We start from the raw sequence: 19,641 nt of genomic DNA on the forward strand, positions 1-19,641 counted from the left end.
AATTCCTTTCAGAAATCAAAATTCACGTTCCAATCTGACAGTCCCTACTTTGTCTGCTAAAAAATTACCAAATCTCACTGCTATCTCCTTGTTCTGCTCAGAGTGAAGGGTGTGCTGTGAGAGATATGACAGAAACACTCTTCAAGAATAATTGATACATCTAAGTGGTACACTTCTAGCAATAAACTTAATTAAAGTTTTAAAAGTTCAACCTTCACTTATGGAGCTACTTAACCAGTTACTTGCATCCTTAACTGACTGCCATTTGCATGAAGTGAAGAATAAAGCCTGTTGTCTTTGGTGCTTTGCTGCTAGAGATGTAGGAGAGAAGATTTTGTGAATGAAACAAAATGAATTTGTTTTTATTGTAACCTTTCCTTTTCCTGCAGTATGTGTAAGTCTGATGATAAGCCCTTTGACACATGGGCACTGTAGCTCTCTCTGGAGCTGCCAGCGTGAGCCAGCCAGAGGAAATGGAGGAAGTGATGCTCATAACACAAGGAATCAAGTCTTTTCCTCTCTCTGCAGTGACCAGATCTAACTTGGAATATAAGGGGTTTGCCTTATAAGGAGGTTCGCAATCCTGTCACTTAGCCATGTGCTTTATTGACCTCTTACTAAGTAGACCATGCAATGGGCTATGCTGCATTCCTAAGATCAGGTCAAATCTGAAGCCCACAGAAGAAGACAGAAAAAATTCCAATGCCTTCAAACTAGGTAATCATTTCCAAATTTTGCATACTTAAATACACTTATCATCACAGGGCACCTACTGGTTTGTGTGGGCAGAGGAAAGTAGGGGGCACCACACTGTGCTGGCACATCCCCTGACATTACAAAAACAAGGGATGCCTGACACCTGAAAGAAATCAATGCCAATTTGCTCATAACTGCTTGGCAGAACAGCAATTACTTCATTGATTAAATCATTGGTTAACTAACAGGTAAAATTCAAAAGTTAAAGGAAACTTCATAGTGTTACTATGTAAATTTTTTTCTATTCTGTTTTCAAGTTGTTATGTGTTCTGGGAAAGTCCCACTTTGTCTCTCAAACCCTATTGCCGTGGAAGTGATTGAAATATCACACTTTAGCCTCTATTCCCGAAACAAATAAGCAGCTTTTCTCTCTGGCAAGGACTGTAAACGGGCCTTGTGCCGCTCTCAGGTACTCATTGCACTTGCCAAATGCTTTTAAGCACAGAGCTCAGATCTAAGCAACTGGGTCACCAAACAGGAAGGACCAGCTAGAAGGTGATGTCATGTGTGGGCAGAAGGGGGATGTTCTCAAGTTTCAGACTTCAGAGTATTTCCAAATCAGATCAGGTCAACCTTCACTTCTGCTGCTTACTCACAAGCACGTTCGCTTCAAACATGGAGAAAAGAGCTAAAAATGTGAGTTTCAACTCAGGCAAAGCTTAAAGTCAGACATCCAGGTGGACAGCATAGCTCCATGAAGCAACAGAAGGCTCAATATTCAGCTGCCAAACCACTTTTACCTGCTAGGGAGTGTGATAATACCTTGTCTTTTTGGAGAAGAGGTGTCAGGAGCACCACACTGCAGAGGAGAGAGACATAAATCCATATCATCTTTGCATTAGCCCTCAGTTTTTGGGGAATAACTGCTAATTTTAGTGTCTTGGCCAAACCATATGGCCTACATGTCATTTCAGATATAAGGTGTGCTCTTCACTTCATAGACAACATGCTGTAGCACACGAGTAAATAGAGGCTATATTCTGACAAAAAAGCTGCAGTTTTACATACATATGAAACAATTTCCATCAATACATCTTGATTTTGAGACCTTTTCTCTATCAGAGGCTTATATTAATATTTGGTGTGAACTGACTACCACCACAGCATCACAGTAGAGTGACGTTACAAAGTTCCTTAAGAGAAATATCTAATAGATAATTCTTTAACATTGGACTTAATATATAAAGGGAAAACCTCATCCTCCTTCCAAATACATTAAATCAATAATATGCAATGACAATAATGAAATTATTTCACTTAGAACACTAATGGCAGTCATCATCTCTCTTGTGAGTGCCCTTTAGACTCTCATTCCTGCAAAGGGTGCAAAGGGCTGGAGTACAGATTCTACAGCAGCTGAAGTGTGCTAACACTTGGAGACAGGAGGCCCTATATATTACACTATCAGAGAAGGGCACAAGCTATAATCTTTATCACTATGTAATTTCCAGATACAACATAAACAGCTTTTAGAATCAGAGTCCCATTGCACAGGAGCTGAATTCAACCTTGGATTTGCAGAAGATGCATACACTGCTGATTAGACAAGGGACAGATTTACTTAATGAGTAACATGCAATCTTATTGAATCTTTGAAGTGAAACCTTTGGCTATTCCAGATGAAAACAATGACCCAACTGAAGGAGGTCCTCACCTTTCTGATAACGTAAAGTGGTAAAAGTAACTGGCTCAAGTGTTAAACATGAGTTTCATAATAAACAGGAAATAGTAATTCATTAGGCAAAAGCCTGTGTCTTTCTTAATTTTTGGACACCAATTTTATACAGGGGAGATTTTCATATAATTCAGAAAACTGGTCATTAATCTTTAGCTCATTTACTTGTAGTCAGAAGCGTGCTCAGCACAGCAATCTATGACCACTAAGCCCTTTCTGCACCCTAGAACTTCAGAGTGCTATAAAAGCAATTATAGCAGAAATGGATTCAAGTTACATCAGAATATGAGCAAACTATAAATTCCCTGATATATTCAATGAAGAATCTTTTGTGCTATTTAAGAAAAAAAAAAAACAACAAAAAGCAAAAACCCTCCATACTAATTTTCCTCCATTTAAGTATCTATTAGTCATTTTTAGACCACAGAAATTGGTAGCAGTAAGCCATTCAGGTCTAAATTCTGACCTCAAAACCAGTCTGTACACCAACAAAAATTATGTGAAATTCTAAATCAATGAAAATTGATGCAATTGCTCCACTCTTGCTGTATCCATGAAAGCTCTACAAGCAAAAGCAGATCATCTATTTTGTAACTGTAATACTAATTAGTTATAAGAAGATTTTTCTACTCAGAATTCAACTTTCTGTTTCAAAAACTCTGGGATACAATTCTGACACTTCATGCAGGCGGTAAGATAAATGTGGTATAGCTGCAGGGTTCCCTCCTCCCACTCCCTTTCAGCTACCTCAGTGTTTCTGGAGGGCAGCCAAAGCAGTGACTCCTGCCTTAGTTTGCAGACAGCCCCGAAGTGTCATTCTGGGAGAGAAAGCTGAAGACTTGGGCAACCTTCCAAGACAGCCCAGCATCACAGGTGCACACCTCCAATGGAAATGGCAGGGTCCTTTGTTGCCAGCCTTGCTTTTCCAAGCAAGGGCTCTGGCAAACACTTAGAGGTGCAAAGATCCTCACTATTGAGGAAAAGAGGATGATCTGTATTGCCTTTCCTCTTCCACATTTTTCCTCTTTTCCTTTTAAGAGATGGGTTGAGACTGTTAGGGGCCTAGGACATCCCCGTTCAATAGAGTCTGAAAGATACAGAACAAAAAAGGTGGCCAGAGATGGATCTTGATGCTCTCTGTCTATCTTCTGCCATGGACAGTCTAGGGGTCTTTGTAGTAGGATATGAAATAGAGCACTCCTGAACTTGTCCTGGCACAGGTTATTATCTGAAATGTGTTGACGCACACACAGATAGAAAACACATTCCCTAAAGCGGAGATGGTCCTGCCTCTCAGGCTATCAGTAATGTGGTCTTTGATCCTGACAAGGCACCTGGCTATTTGCATGCTTTGGTTTCCTGCTTTGACAGCTATAATAAAAATCCTTCCCCAATATTGCTATAATATTTTAAGATATCAGTGTTTGTAGCTATCTGCTTTGCTCCTCTGCCAGGATTTTATTACTCAGCAGCAGGAATGACAGATCTAGACAAACATCTGCATCTCAGCTACTCTAGTGCAAAATATTATATCTTTGATGGGAAAAGACAGCACAGCAGTGTGGATTTAACAAACAGCTGAAGCACAGGTATACATGAATGAAAGGCAGGGTAGATAGGGACAGTAGTATCTTAAATCAAGCCAGTACAGTGAAAGATGTCAGTTAAATAGATAAAGTGATCTATATGCATCCATCTATCTATATGTATCCATATTTATCCAGAATAAATAGGATATACAAAATTATAATTCAAGCATTCTATCAGAAAGTCTTTAACATCCATCTTTCTAAATGACTTTCATGAGAGCATCTGTTGGGAGGGTTTTTTATGTTGCAAATATTGCTTTTGTACAGTTTTCATTAACTAAAGATAGTTGCATATGATGTCATGGAGACTGTACACCATTCATTTTATGTTGCTTCTACACAGCTAGTTAAAGAAGTATTAAAACAGATTAAAATGGGTTTCCCAGTCTTCCACTGGACATCCACATTGATATTTGCAAAGCAGAAAATATACAATCATTCAGTAAACTATCTTCCATTATGGCAACAATGAATAACACATAAAACAGTCTAAAACTAAGCTCAGCTATAATAATTCAAGAACATACCAGCTCCAGGAGTTACACAGAAGTCCAGATAATCTGGAGCAGGGAAAGTGTGTTCACACTAGAGGTATACAAATAGTACACAAATAGTTGTGGTGAAGAGAAGGAAGCCACTTCATTTGTGGGACATCAATAGCAGCCGATCTGCTCTTGGGTTCAGTCACTGTCATAAGTCTCCTTTCCACCTACACAAGTAGGAAGATTAAGAAAGACACCCACATTTTGGCAATGAGAGGCTACTTGTTTAGGGAACCACCCCTTGGCAAGATCTTGTTGCCTTTTTTTTTTCCTCCCCTCCCCTCAACAATTTTTAAGGTTGAAATCTGAGTCCTGAAGAAATTTTTCTTTTCTCTTTGATCTTGCATTAAGTTTGATAGGGAATGGACTAATCTGAGAGTAGAACCTTTATTAGCAAACTGAAGATCAGGTTTCTTCACTGAAGATGTTACACACTACAGGGTTTTTGGCATTTGTGCAGACTGAAGGCATCGTTTTAATTTTTTTTTTCTCATCATTCAACCTATTTTAATTGGCAATAAATTAATCTTCTGTAAGTCTGTTTTGCCCATAATGGTAACTGGTAAGTGGTGTCCCTGTCTTAATATTGACCCACAAGATTCTCCAGCTTATTTTCATCCCCTGTTGAGGAAGAGGAGTGAGACAGTAGCCAAATGGGCATCTGACAGCCAACAAAAGTCAACCCTCCACAGGATGCAAGAGATAAATACAGCCTTAAGGGAAAGGAATCCCTGGCCCTCCTGTGTGGGTTGTCTCATTCTCTTGTGCAGTGTAAGTGTAAAACTGTCACTACACTTGACCCCACAATCATCACCATGTACTGAGACTACTGCTGGGCTGTTTTCAATTTTTTTTCCAGCGTTGACCATTATCCAACACTCAGACTTCTTTTATCTATGATTATCTTAGGAGTTAGCTTTTCGTGGTCACTATTTTCAGCATCTAGTTTCTCCTGCTTGACCTCAGTTTATACTAAATAATTACAGAATCCTCTAATGCTTGGGCATCACCTTATAATTCAGCTGATTTAGATTTGCATATTATTTAATTATTAGTCACACAGAAGGAAAGGAGGAGCCAATTACTTCACTGAGTTTTCCCTTGCAGATGAATGACTTACCTTCTTCCTTTACTGCCTACATAAAAATACTACTCTTGGACTATTTCTATTATAACTCTCTTTCTTTATAAGTAATTTCAGGGATTCTAGATGATTTGTGAAATAACTAATTTTACAGGCAGAGAAAACAACAGATCAGGACACAGAGCAAACCTGCATCAGAACAGGACATTCAGATTCTAGCTTCATCCCAGCTACCCCTTCCAACAAATGATTATTCCTGAATTTTGTGATGAAATACCTTAACCTATGGCTTCAGTATTTTTGTGTTTAGATTTGGGGTTTCTCTGGTTTTTTATCTTGATTCTTCAAAGTTAAATCTATTTTTTCAAGTTATGTCATAGTTTTTTGATATTTTCTGATATTTTCTTAATAAAATTTCCTTTATTTATATATTTGGAAAAAAAAAAGCTTTTACTTTTCTAACTGATGCTTTTACCCATAATCTCCTCCATCTTTTTTTTTTTAATTGGTATAGAAATAAGCTAGCACTCACAGATGTCAATACTTCTAATAAATTCAATGAGCTCTGGTAAAAGTTCCAAAGGCTCACGCTTTCCAGACAGAGCTCATATTCTGTCTGGAACAGCTCCCAAACCAGGGATGTTTTAACAAGTACACCTATGATTAAGGTGAATTGTGGAATCACAAGTATGCAGAGTTGGAAAGCCCCTGACGGTTTTTTCACTTCATTCAGAAAGGGAAACAAAGAAAGACAGGGGCCAAATCCTCCTAGAATTTCCTGAGGCCCAGTCCTATTTTAAAAGAAGGGATCCAGCACTGCTAAAATAAATGATCAGTTTTCTGTCTTCAGCCACAGGGCAGCGTGATATACTGCTACAGTGGTTTGAACGGTCATGGGGACTCCAGCAGCACACATGGCCCTCTGAGGTGGTGTATTGGTGTCTGTGTCCAGGTTTTGGCAGCAGGAGTGGCCTCTGTGAGAAGAGGCCAGAGGTGTGAGACGATGTGTCTGACAGCAAGCCAAGGTTACCCCCCCCATGTGGACAGAGAGCAGCATCTTCTAAGATGGACTGGCCATTGTGTCCAAAGTCCCATCCACATGGCCCCAAGGACAGCTAGAGCTGTAGACAGTTCCTTTCTTTTTCACACTTTCCCAGCACAGATGTCACAAGGATAACCCTACCACATGAAGGGCTAGAAAATGTTTGATAGAAAGAAAAAGCTTTTCTCCATTAAAAATGCCTTCCCCTTCATCCTGACATGTGTAACATCAAACACAGCAAACAGCTCTTCTGAAAGATGCTTATGTTTTCCCCATGGTACAGGGTATATGAAACTGTTTTCTTCTCCTCTTCTCCAGAGTCCATCCCAGGCAAGTAAGAGAGGATATAAGTATTTCCAGTGCCATACTACAGTCAGGACACTGTGCACTCTCCTAGCATCCACCAGGCTCAAGAGAAAGCTGAACAAATTCATGGGGTATAACTTTACCCAGAGTTATTATATACAAAGGCAGCTTCTGGCTGAGGAAGTACCTGAGCTTGGGAGAACCTGAGTACCTGAGAATGGGAGAACATCTGCAGGAAGCACTACCAGGTGCTCACCATACTCATACCCCAGCTGGAGATAGTATCCTGAGCTGGATGGCCTTGTAAAGCTTTTCTTCAGTTCTTATATATCACCGTTGTTGAACAAAATCTAATTTTGTTCTGAATTTTTTTGAAGCTAGATAAAAATCATAAGAAAGCTGTCTTCCACAAACCAGGTCCTTTGTAATAGCCTTTCTCTCTTCTAGCGATCAGTTGCATGACTATTATGTCAATTTTCAGTTGTCTTATTCATGCAACTTGCTTTGAAAGGAGAATTAATAAAACAAGTCCAGTGGTCTCCTGGCAACTAATTTTTGCAAAGAAACATTCCTTTCTAACACAGAGGTTTTGTGTAGATCAAATGCATTATTGAGTTTCTGAAAAACATTTGAGAAAAATATTACAGCAGAGGAGACACCTCTGGTAGTTACATGATAGCTTTCCTTTTGTTTTCCAGGTCAGGACTGAACAATTCAGGAGGAACAGCTTCAGACAGCATTTAATTTACCTTTTGGACTGCATAATAAAAATGTGACATCCAGAAACAATGGATAGAAACTGTGGTCTGTCTAATTAAATAGTTGATTCTAAATGTCTTTCCGGTGTATCATTCTACTACGACATGGATCAAGATCAGAAAAGTTAGAATTTTTCTCATGTGACAAATGTAATTTTGTCAAAATGATATTTTTGGGGTTTTTATCTACTAATTGAACACATACAGTCATAACAAAATGTTCCAGAAGAAAGAATAAATACGTTGTTATCACCATTTCTTACAATTTTACCATTGCTCTTTTACTATTTCCTAGTTCTTTATAGCATTTAGTAATTCACTCCACAGTCAGATTGTCCAGTGAGAAGATCCAGTGTCTTTATTAATTGCAGAATAATACAGCATAATGTGAAGGTTTTCGGGTTTCTGGAATCACTGAGATGACCATAACATTCTCAGACTTAAATAGTACATTAGCACAGTACTTCTAGTGACTTTATATAATATTATTTTTCTTTCTTTGTATGAACTTCATAACTACTCCAAAGATACCTGGAAAAGGCAAGGTGCTATGAAAATTACCTTATCTCTGTTAAGATGCTGTCTGCACTGGCACATTGAATCATAGTAGGTTCTGAACTTGAAAAGTTGCATTCATTGCCATAACACCAAGTTTAATTTTGTGATCAGTTTGGACAAGATGAATCTTGCTCCATCAGCTGTCCATGGTTAAAACAAATAGGAGTCAGTGTTACTCAACATAACTCTTACAAGCATAAGACAACATTAGAGGGAAGCTAGGCCTTCATCTGCCCATTGTCCTTTGTGATACCACGTCTGAACAAAGTGATGTATTTTTAAAAGATTCTCAAGACCATTTAGTTAGTGACTTACTAGCTTTATTAGTTCTGTACATTTCTGGATGATTTACTCAAGAGAAAAAATTACAAGACACAGTTCAGCCTTTTTAAGGTGTAGCATCATCACGACATACTCACTGAAGAGGCTGTAGAGACACCAGTATGTTCAATATATAGTTTCCCATCAAATAAGTTATTTATCCTTCACAATTATCTCTGTCATGATATCCTTTCTTTGCCAATAATAGTTAATCTGAAGGCAATTTTCAATGGTCTTTCTAATAGCCAGAGAGAGTAACAACCTCTACAACCTCACTTCAGAACCTTAACACAGATAGCTGTTAACAAATGATGGCCATAAAAAGTAGATTTATTATTGTTTCCAAGCATAGGGATCATTTTTATATGTAGTTTAATTATCTCTTTCTGCTATGATATCTTTTTAGGTTACACATATTATGAAGTAGAAAGGTTATAAAAATCATAAATATCAGACTAGGAAAAGCCACAGCACCATTGAGTCGGTCCATGGTTATTCTGTCTGAGGAACTGACAGAGCTGGACCTTTGGGATCATCGAATCTGCTGTTTGTTGTAAGCTGCATGATCATATGGATTCCGTAAGTCAAGATCCACAGTAAAATTACAGATGTTACCAGGCCCATCCAGATTCCAGGAGTGAAGAAACCTGTACAGTCACTTGCATAGGAAAACTGGTTGTTTTCAATGTTGAAGCCTTGAATCTGAAAATGAAAGAAGCTAGATTAATGAGTGCAATTAAGCTTGGAGCTTAGTCTCTACTTTCAGGAAGAATGTGGTAATTACAAAAACCCACACCTTTTAATTACCAATCATACCCTGCCCATTAAAAAGAGTGCAAACAAAATCCTCCACGTAACAATTTTCCAGGTCTCCTTTTCACCCAGGAAATTAAAGATGCAGAATCCATCTCTTTGGCAAGAAATAGGTTTCCCGCTTCAGAAACTTGTATTACTTTTAGAAGTAAAGTCCCAAAGGGGAAATGTGATCAGTATTCTGCATTCATTGTAGTCAAATAAGTATTCTGTATCCATGTGATCAGTATATCAGTATTTGTTGATCATCAGCTCAATGACCACTTCAGAACCAGGAAACTCAAAGCAATCAAACTCATGAGAGTTAAGACCTCCTCAGATCATGAGATTTGTTGAAATACCCTGAGAGATTTAATTAATAGCTCCTTCACCAACAAAACTCCTGGAACCTACTTTAAAACACACCTAATGAAGATGACCTTTTATGGCTGAGTTTTAGTGAAAGTTCAAGGAGAAAACAGTTGTGAAACCTTTCTTCCTCCCTTCTTTGACATCAAAGACTCAAAATGGGAGGGAGGACTTGCTTTATTGAGGTATGGAATATGTGTTGTCTACTAATATGAAACAAGCTTTTGGGCTGGATAACTGCTTACACTGCTTTAGGGAATGCAGGTGATGGCAAAAGCCTTTGCTTGTTAAGCCACTGCTTCCAACACAAATGAGAATGTGAACAGGAGTCATGAAATGTAACCTGAAAGACTTATTTACAACAAAAACAGAAAACAGGTGATGATTTATGGCATTTGTGTTCAAAAAATGGATTGAAATTCTGGAAAACAATACACACTTCTTATCACATTGACAAGGAATCTCTGAATCTCTTACCAGGTATACTTGGTTAAGAAAGGCTTTGCCACTTCAGATTTAGTCAGAAACACTTAATTTTATTATTTCAATCCTATTGGTTTGGTTTTGTTTGTTTGTTTTTTTCAGTCTGGATTATGCTTATTGAACCTTTGAGGCGAAAGATTAAATTGTACATTCTTAAAAAGCTATGTCCACTTTTAGACAGGAAATTAAGAAAATGCAGGGTTATTTTATTGTTTTTCTGAAGCTTCATCATTTCTATGGGGGTGCCAGATCACAGGTGGGAGGTAAAAATGTGATACTGAGCAGCATTTCTACCTATAGAAAAGCTAAAAATACATACATGTGGTTCTGTAAATTTTATGAATGTAAAATCTCTTGGATACAGGCCTCTGTACTGCAGAAGTTTCAAATTTAGTGTTTGGTCTAGCATTATTTGCCTTGGTTATACAAGTCTTTATTTACTGTTAGTTTTAAAAATATTTTTGAATGGAGTTTTCTCATCATTTGACCCTTGAAAAAGCCTTCAAGTAAAATATGTTGTTTTCATGGCTCTTAAGTGTACACTGAACATCTAATTTTTGAACTTAGAAATATTTTAGCCACAAACGATCCTAATATTCTTGATTTTTAATTTTTGGTAGTTTTTCTTGGGTACCAGGTGTTTCTAAACTACTGTGACACATAGTACAGAAAAACAAGTGCTTTTGGTAGCAGAATCCTCTTTAACTTCATTGACAATTCTGAGAATCCTCAAAAGCCTGTGGTAGAACAGCCAACAAAAACCGAACAAAACCCAGAGAAGTTTTGGTGCTGTGAACAGCTATGAGTGGTGACATCCTAGGCTATGAGAATGCCTAGACAGCATCCCACGGAGGTTCTTTAGATAGAAGTGAATGAGATAGCTCCAGAACTTAAATGAAAGGCTGCATCAGTTCAGCCTCGCCTCGGAACAAGCTATGCAAGGCTTCCCTGTGCAGCTGCCATGCCCCTCTATTACTGTGATACTGTTTTCAGGACCCAGCACTGCAAAGTGCTGGGTACCAATTTGATTGGCATTGGATCCTAGTTTCTAATTCATTGCATAACACTGACATGAAAATCATGTTCCTCAGTTTCAGCAACAGGATTTTGTGCTGGCTGCAACCACTGAGCACATCCCACATGCTTTTTTCACCATGCAACAGAGTTTGGGGGTTTCTAAACCTCATTCCAGAACAAACTCTGATATTGAGATCACATTTCATTATGTATCAGGGGAAAATATCTAGAAAAGTATAATCTAGTTCAGACAGAACTTGAAAATGTGCACAGATTGGTGACTTTCTGTTTTCTCACACAACAATAAAAATTAGAACAAGACTTTTCAGATTTTGTTCCATGCTTAGAATTTGGTCAGAGAAAAAGGACTCTCTCAAGATGACCTGTGAGTTCTGTTGTCTGAACAGTGGAAGCAGCTGCTCCTTCAAATCAATAAGGAAGGTGGGAAACCTACTACTTCTGGTATTGATTAAGACCACAATGAAAGGATGCTTACTAAGGATGGAGTAAGGCCTCTAAGATTTAAGAAGGCATTAGTTTCAAAGCATATAGAAATTCAAGGAAAAGATAAATGTAAGATAACACTTGTATTTTCATTGTTCATGTACTTTTATATCCCAGTGATGCAAAAGTCTAACTCCAAAGAGTTGACTAGGCAAAGCAGAGTTGCATGAACTTGGGTATTTTCAGGCCTTTCCATAAAAAATAACATCAGAAGGAACCTTCATAACAATGGTGTGTAGTGGTACATTTTTTCTCAAAAAATTGTGAGACTTGATACTGGAATTTGTGGAAATCTCAGCACGAATGATGTTCCTTTGAGATTTCCATTATTTAAGCAGAAATGTCAAGTCTGGAGCCAGATTATTGAGATTTGGTTTGTTATCAAAATCATAAATACAATTATATCAGTATTTGAATCTAGTTATCACAGGGTTAGCTCATGTTTGACAAACAGACTACAGTTTCAAATTACTCCTATCTCTTTCATCGAAGAGATCCCTTAGTGCAATATTGTTTTAAGATATAAATGTTGATATGCTTCTCCTAATTCAAGAACAAAGCTCAAAATAAAACAGATGTAATCATCTACATCTCACATATGCAGTCTGTACTACTGTACTAAATGCACAGAAAAGCTATGTCTCATTCAAAAAAAGCCACTTGCTTTCCTTCTCGGCCATGCAGGATCTAGTATTGCTCTTAATTGAAGTCCATGGCAAACCTTCCATTAAATCTAATTGCACTGGGCTTTGTTTCTGTCTGTAGGAGTACAGATAGCCTATGTCACTGGAAACAGCAACCACACTAAGCTGTACTTTCCTAGGTAAACGAAGTGCCAAGAAATCAAATATAAACAAAGTAAGCAGCATAAAGCCACCCACCTAAGAGGCCCCTGTTTCCAAGAGCAGCCCAATTCATTAAACAGGCATAGGGACTTAGTCATTCTTTGCCTGATTAAGTACATTTGGTTGTTTTTATTTTTCTGTGGACAACTTCATAGTTTTGTTTTTCAAAGCTGTGCTTTCATGTTCTCCTTGTTCAGCAGCTGGTGTCTTTTTTACCCTTACTGAAAAGCTCACATAGGGGAACAGCGCTTTTTTTATATTTTCCCTCAGGCTGAAATGAAAGTAAGTGCATTATGAATGTGTGTCATTCAGCATCTACAATAGCAAGTAATAGTTCTTGGAGTTATCTCTGAAATGGCAATGCATACTCACCTGCAACCTGGAAATGAAAACATCCCAATTTTTTGCCTCATTGTTGGCTGGAACCAGCCTTGCAGGATAGAGATTGCTTGTTCCCACCAGCTGACAATGAAATGAATACTCTGCAGGAGCAGAGATGACAGAAACATTAAATTTAGCAAACTTTTCTCCATCTTGTATGATCTCCACTGAATCTAAAGTGGACCATTGTCTAGCTGAACCTTCATAGAACTTGTTGGTCATTAAAAACCTAGAAAGACAACAGAAAAAAAGTCAAAAGGTTAGAAGGAAAAAGTTAATATCCACTTGATAAAGTACTAATGGCAGATAAATGTTCACTATTGCTGGCTGCAAACATCACAGCTGATGACGACATGGCCGATCACATCATTGGGATTGATTCTGTGAATGTATTTACTACATCTTAGAGTTTCATCTCACAAGCACAGCTTTCCATAGGTGTGGCAAGCAAGGAGCAAATGCAATTTCATTTTTTAAGGGCCTCTGCCAGTGCTGTATTTCATAAGTTACCAACAGTTTATAATCAGTAGAGGAGAAGCTGAGAGACTGTTAGAAAGCCTGCAGCGGCTCTGAATAAACATTTTATGGGATTTTTTTGAAAATTGCTTTTATGATAGGTACAGGCATGATAGCCATTCTAATTTATCATTGCAATTCTTTCTTGGCTCAAATGGCTAAATGGCATTTTCCTTTGCAAAGGTCTGAGTTTGACATAGAAGACAGTGTTTTCTCTCACTGGAGGGTGGGGAGGGTTTTGTCAGCTCTAGTTTCACAATTTGTAGTAGGTTAGGCACAAATAAATATTCCTCATTTTGAAAACATCTGTGTATGTGTGGTATTGTAGCAGTTTCCAATAGTTTATAATGATGGAATTTATATGTATGTTATTACCAATACTATCTGAACACCTCTCAAATGTTCTGAAACAGAAATGATTGAGAACATCCAGAAGTACAACCCAATCCTTTACAGATCAGGACTATGTCCCAGTCTTTACCACTTTTTATCCAGTTCTAGGCATTCAAGTTATCTCATAAGGAAATGATAAACCTTTCTTCTTATTGTATGTTGCTTAATACTTTATCCCTACTTGGTCTACACATGTATTCCCCTACACAGTTTGCCAATGATTTGTTTTGACTATTGGTAAGCACAAAGGATTTAGAAAAGGAATCTTTTTAGCAATAAATGATACCTGTTACTAAATGAAATATTCTAATATGTCTATCCCCCATGGGTAACACTGTATATTGACTTTTAAATTTCAGGTAATACCCTAGATGCAATAATGATAGGTTTGAAAAAACAAGCATTCATCTATAAATGGGGCATAATGTAGGCTATTTTATATTGTATAGGGCATCTGTATATATAGGGTATATGTATATATAGAAAGAATATTCTCCATTGTAGAATGTTACTTGTTTGTTCAAATTAGTTACTTTCAGTATCATATCATCCACAAAACACAGAGTCTAAACACAAATCTTGTCAGGTTGGGTTACTACAGTAATTGAAACCTTTCTTTTTTTTACCTTTTTTTTTATTTTATTAATAATCTGTGGCTTTTGATTCATGTAACTTCAAAAATCTCAAGAGTTTCAAAATGTTCAGAAGGAATCCTAGAACTCAAAGTGTCATTAAACCAAGAAAAGGATGTTTTTTCTTATGGCATTCCTTACTTTTTAAGTCTAAACAGGTCTATCCACGCAACATTCAGCTGCAAGCATCAGTGACAAAGAAAAAAAAAATCATCTAGTACACATTCACAAATACTTATGGACAAAATTCTATTGTTATAGAGTTATAAAATTAAAACATGTATTAAACTTGATATTAATTGCTAGAAGAAAGGAATCTTTTTCTGATATACAGTACAATCTGAAAAGAATTTCCATGGTGTCCCTGTAGCAATGCTACAGGCACTAGCTGAAAGCCAGTTATAAACACAGTTATAACCTTAAATGTTTATGCTAACCACAGGTGCTGGATGTGGTCTGTGCTTTTGCCGAGAGGATGAGAAAAGTGGTAAACAAGGCAATTGCTTGTAAACTTACCATATGAACAAACAAGTTTTATAAGGCCATGCATTCTCCAAGAGAACACTGTCTTCACATTGCATCAAAGACTAAGATGTTATGTTATCTTGCAGACTTATGAGAATTAACATTCTATTTCATAAACTAGTTGAACATGGTTGACTTACTAATATAGGCTTTTATCCTCAGCATTTTTTCAAACAACTGATAGTGAATAGCCTCCAACAAGCATGCACTTAACTGATAACTGATTTAACTATGACTCATTAAATTAAAAAAAAAAAGACAAGCAACAAAAATCTATAGATTTGCTTCATTTAGTTTAATATTTTCTCAGATGAGCAGATAACGAATAGAAAGAGCACATTACAGCAAATGAATGACAAGAAAGGGAGAGAGAACAAAGGCTTTATCTTCAGAACTGAAAATACCTTGGCTTTTATAGGATGTTATGTTTGCATTAAACATTAGAGACAATTATGTATATTAGAGACATCATGTACTTTATGTACGGTGGCACAAAATTTCCTGGTCATGGGCCAGGCTCCCTTTGTGCCAGATAAATATATGAACTCTGCCACCACCTGTTACTGATCACATCTCATATGGCTAATCATTACAAGCAGAGATATTCCTGAAAAGGAAGATAGCTAGAATTACTACTGTTTTAAAGATTCAGAAAGAAACACAACTGTTAGGTAAAAGACTTTAAAATGTGTGGTTTGCATCAATTCTATTCTTTACATTCTATGAACAAAAATATGTAAGTGTGGAAAATACTAATGCTCTGCACTTCCATCCACTTCAACACTTTTTTCCCAGAGAAAATGACAGACAAATGATTGAACAGCTGGATATCAGTTTATGAGAGAGCTGAGATGATGCTTCTTCCAGCAAAAAACCTACAGCTCCCACTCCTGCTGCAGCAATAGTTTACTTTTCTAACACTATCATGACACTCTACAACCGCTCCCTAACAGCTCACCTCTCAGCGGCAAGTGCAGGAGGATGAGTGGGACTGTAGTTCTCACTAAAGAGAGGGAGAGGGAGGTGACAACTGTTTGCACAGGATGAAGCAGCTATTGCAGCTGCTAGGAGCAGGTAGGATGTGACCAGCTGCTCAGTACATGGGGGTAGGCTGGTGTTGGTAATGGGGGCAGGTTCTGGATCTGGCTCATGGTGATGAAGTTAGAGCCTCTTTTATTGAAGAATAATTTGAGCTACTTGAACATGATCCTCTCTGGAGTCACTTTCTGTCTTCAAGGGATGCTCTCCTACACCTAAAAAAATGGCCTTTATAAGTCGAAAAAATGCAGTTATGGCTCTAAGCTCTGTTCCTTTCCACCTCTTTGCCCTGCTTGTGTTCTGTTTATTAAGGCAGATCATAATCTTACTAAGGTATAATCTTGAACAACAAATGTAATCAAAGTTTACCAGAAGGGGAAAGCAGAGGTTGTACAGTATCTCTATAGATTTTAGAAGCCCTTGACAAGAGACATGCTAAACATGATACACAGAGTGAATAAAGTGTTACTGAATCATGAAAAAAAAATCAATGGCTTGCTTTGGTTCTGTTGAGTATATCTTATTATTTGCATTATATAGCATACAATAGTGTATTATGGTAGCCAATAGAGGCCTAAAATGACACCATTGTCTCATAAATCAAGTGAAAATCCAACAGAAAGCAGCACAAATAATCAGGTGAGTCTTTAGTACTATTTTTAATTTATAAAGGCTTCTGAGGTGCTGTGGGTTGAGACAAGCCAGTAGTCAAGCACCCATATAGCTTTTCCCTTACTTCTCATCCTCAACTGGATGGTGAGGGGAGATTAGAAACAGCAAAACTGAGGAAATTTGTGGGTAAAGACAAGGACAGCTCAATAAGTTAAGGACAGAGGGGGAAAAAAACAATAAAGAAACAATCACATGCAGGTCAATGCACGATGAATGTCCAAGCAATGGCTACTCTGAAAACAACTCCAGAAGCTACCCCCTACATTCTTTCTCTATTCCATTTTTTATTGCTAAGCACCTGTGTCACCCATAAAAAATTGTGTCTAAATGCCCTGAGGGCCTATTAAAAACCTGGATCACACATGACTGCATGGAATAAATCAAAATCTTCTGCAAAACACAGCCAGCCTATGCTAATATTACTTGCTGGGCATGACAACACTCAGGACTTTACCTGAGCTCTCTTTTCAAGTCCTCACCTATTGTGGAGCCTGAATTTTTTATTCCAGTTTCAAGGGCTGTTTTTGCATTTCGGTATGTTCAAGTAGAAGCAAAGGTCAAGAGAAACTTTATGAGTGTTTCACCTTTACTAAAACAGGTTCAAAGAATATAAAAAAGATTCCTCAAAAAGAGAGAAAACATGAATCATTCAGCTTTTGTACTGGTATTCTCTTTTAAATTACAGTAGGTCTGTTTGCAGAATTGCTTTAAATTTCTTCTCTTCAGGTACACCTCAGATTCATGACCACATTAAAGTTTTTGTCCAATAATTAATTAAAATTATAAGTTTTTATAATGATGACTAAACATAAATCTGAATAACCCTCATTAAGTCCATATATGTGCACTAACATCACATTTGATATTCTTACACCTGCTTCAGAAAACAAAATCTAAGATAAATGTTTTGACTGCCAAAAGATTCTGGTCTGTAGTACTATTGACTACTTTAAAGAAGACAACACCTTTAAGATCTAGCAGTTAACTAGTTTTGAAGCACAGGGTCATGCTCCATAGGATGCTTTATGATTCATATTATTTTCTTGGAACTGTAATTTTACTAGAAACCATGGTATTATGCTGAGGATGTCACATTCAGGAGAAATGTAGAAAACAACCACATTCATTCATACAGAAAGAGATTTTAGGAGAGCAGCTCCTGTATTAGGATGAGCAAAGATGCAGAATGAAAACACAGAGCACTGTTTTGGAGAGTCTGGCTCTATGAGAGTGGGACAGGAACAGCAACGAATAGACAGAAATGCACCAGGGCAGCATCAGAGAGGGTGATATCTTGAGACTTACAGTAAAAGGAAAAACACAACTTGCACAGAGACTTGGTTTTAGAACAGTATTTTTGGAATGAGACCCAAGGAAAATATTTACTTAATTCCCCGGGGTGTTTATGGAAATACATGTCCCTTTGATAATCTACAGTATTGAAACCAAGGCATGCTTGACACCATCACCAAGGACAGTTCTCAAGAATCCTGTACACAGCTAACTACAACAGTCAAAAAAGTAAAAAAATACTATACTAACAGCAGTCTTATCTGTACACTATGTTCTTTCACAAGGCTGCAGATGCTTGAAGGAGAGATGTTAAATAACAATGCATGTCTGCCATGGTCTCTGATAGTGACTATAAGTGTCTCTATGCACTCCAAATACAACTTGAAACAAATCACTGACTCTCCTCAACACAAGTTCTGGAGATTCTTTTACCTAAATGTAGAATGTCCTTCTGTCTCAGTGTAAATAATGGTATTTATTCATTCAATCTTATAATTTTAATGTCATGTGCCTCTTTGGCTCTTTTACCAATACGTTGTTCAAGGTTTTGTTATCTCCCTCATTATTACTTTATTTTCCTCTCTTTGGTTTCCTTGGATTTCAATTTCCCTTATTCAAAATGTGAAAAGCATTTTAGATGGCAAAAGTCATGTGTCTTGCTGCCCAAGCAAATATCCAGTTCATAATCTGATATACAGAAATTTAATTCAGTGCAAGTTCCCTGGTCAAATCCTTCCCAAATAATTTTAAATAACTAACTGAGGTACCAAAATGAAAAGAGCAGGCCACATTATCTTTGCCAGAGCTTAAGAAAGTAATCCTTTATGGTTGTTCCTGCTGCTGAGGAAAGAATTTCTTTACCAGCAGCTAAATGACAGCATGCAAACACTAGCAGATGCTTTCCTCATCCATAGAATCCACTAGTGAGAACAACATCTGTGAATTCTCAGAGTGGCAGTGAATGAAGTTAAATCCAGCTGGCAGGCAGTCACAGCTAGTGTTCCCCAGGGCTCAGTGTTGGGGCAAGTTCTGCTTAATATCTTTATCAGTTATTTGGACAAGGGGACTGAGGGCACCCTTAGTAAGATTGCAGATGACACTAAGTTGGGTGGGAGTGTTGATCTGCTGGAGGGTAGGAAGGCTCTGCAGAGGGATCTGGACAGGTCGGATCCATTGGATCCACTGGATGAGTGGCCTCAGTGAGGCCAAGTGCCATGTCCAGCACTTGAGTCACAACAACCCCATGCAGAGCTACAGGCTGGGGACAGAGCACCTGGAAAGCTGCCCAGTGGAAAAGGACTTGGGGGTGCTGGTTGACAGTCGGCTGAACATGAGTCAGCAGAATGTCCAGGTGGCCAAGCAGGCCAAAGGCATCCTGGCTTGTATCAGAAATAGTGTGGCCAGCAGGACCGGGACAGTGATTGTCCTCCTGTACTCGGCACTGATGAGTTCACATCTCAAATCCACTGTTCAGTTTTAGGCCCCTCACTACAAGAAAGACACGGAGCTGCTGGAGTGAGTCCAGAGAAGGGCAATGAGGCTGGTGAAGG

The 19,641-nt window shown here is 37.9% G+C and overlaps 1 protein-coding gene across 1 annotated transcript in view; it reads right to left on the reverse strand.

Annotated features, from left to right (window-relative positions):
- Window positions 1-8,092: 8,092 nt before the first annotated feature.
- Window positions 8,093-19,641, reverse strand: part of ATP6AP1 (ATPase H+ transporting accessory protein 1) — a 45,807-nt gene continuing 34,258 nt past the window's right edge. The window contains exons 9-10 of the mRNA XM_017818253.1: window positions 13,014-13,251; window positions 8,093-9,333 (exon numbers count right to left, since the gene is read on the reverse strand). Of these exons, the coding sequence (XP_017673742.1) occupies window positions 9,124-9,333; window positions 13,014-13,251 (448 nt within the window). The 3' untranslated portion in view covers window positions 8,093-9,123. The remainder of the gene's footprint in view (window positions 9,334-13,013; window positions 13,252-19,641) is intronic.

This window comes from Lepidothrix coronata, unplaced genomic scaffold (genome assembly GCF_001604755.1).
Source record: "Lepidothrix coronata isolate B3197 unplaced genomic scaffold, Lepidothrix_coronata-1.0 Scaffold66, whole genome shotgun sequence".
NCBI classification, from domain to species: Eukaryota; Metazoa; Chordata; class Aves; order Passeriformes; family Pipridae; genus Lepidothrix; species Lepidothrix coronata.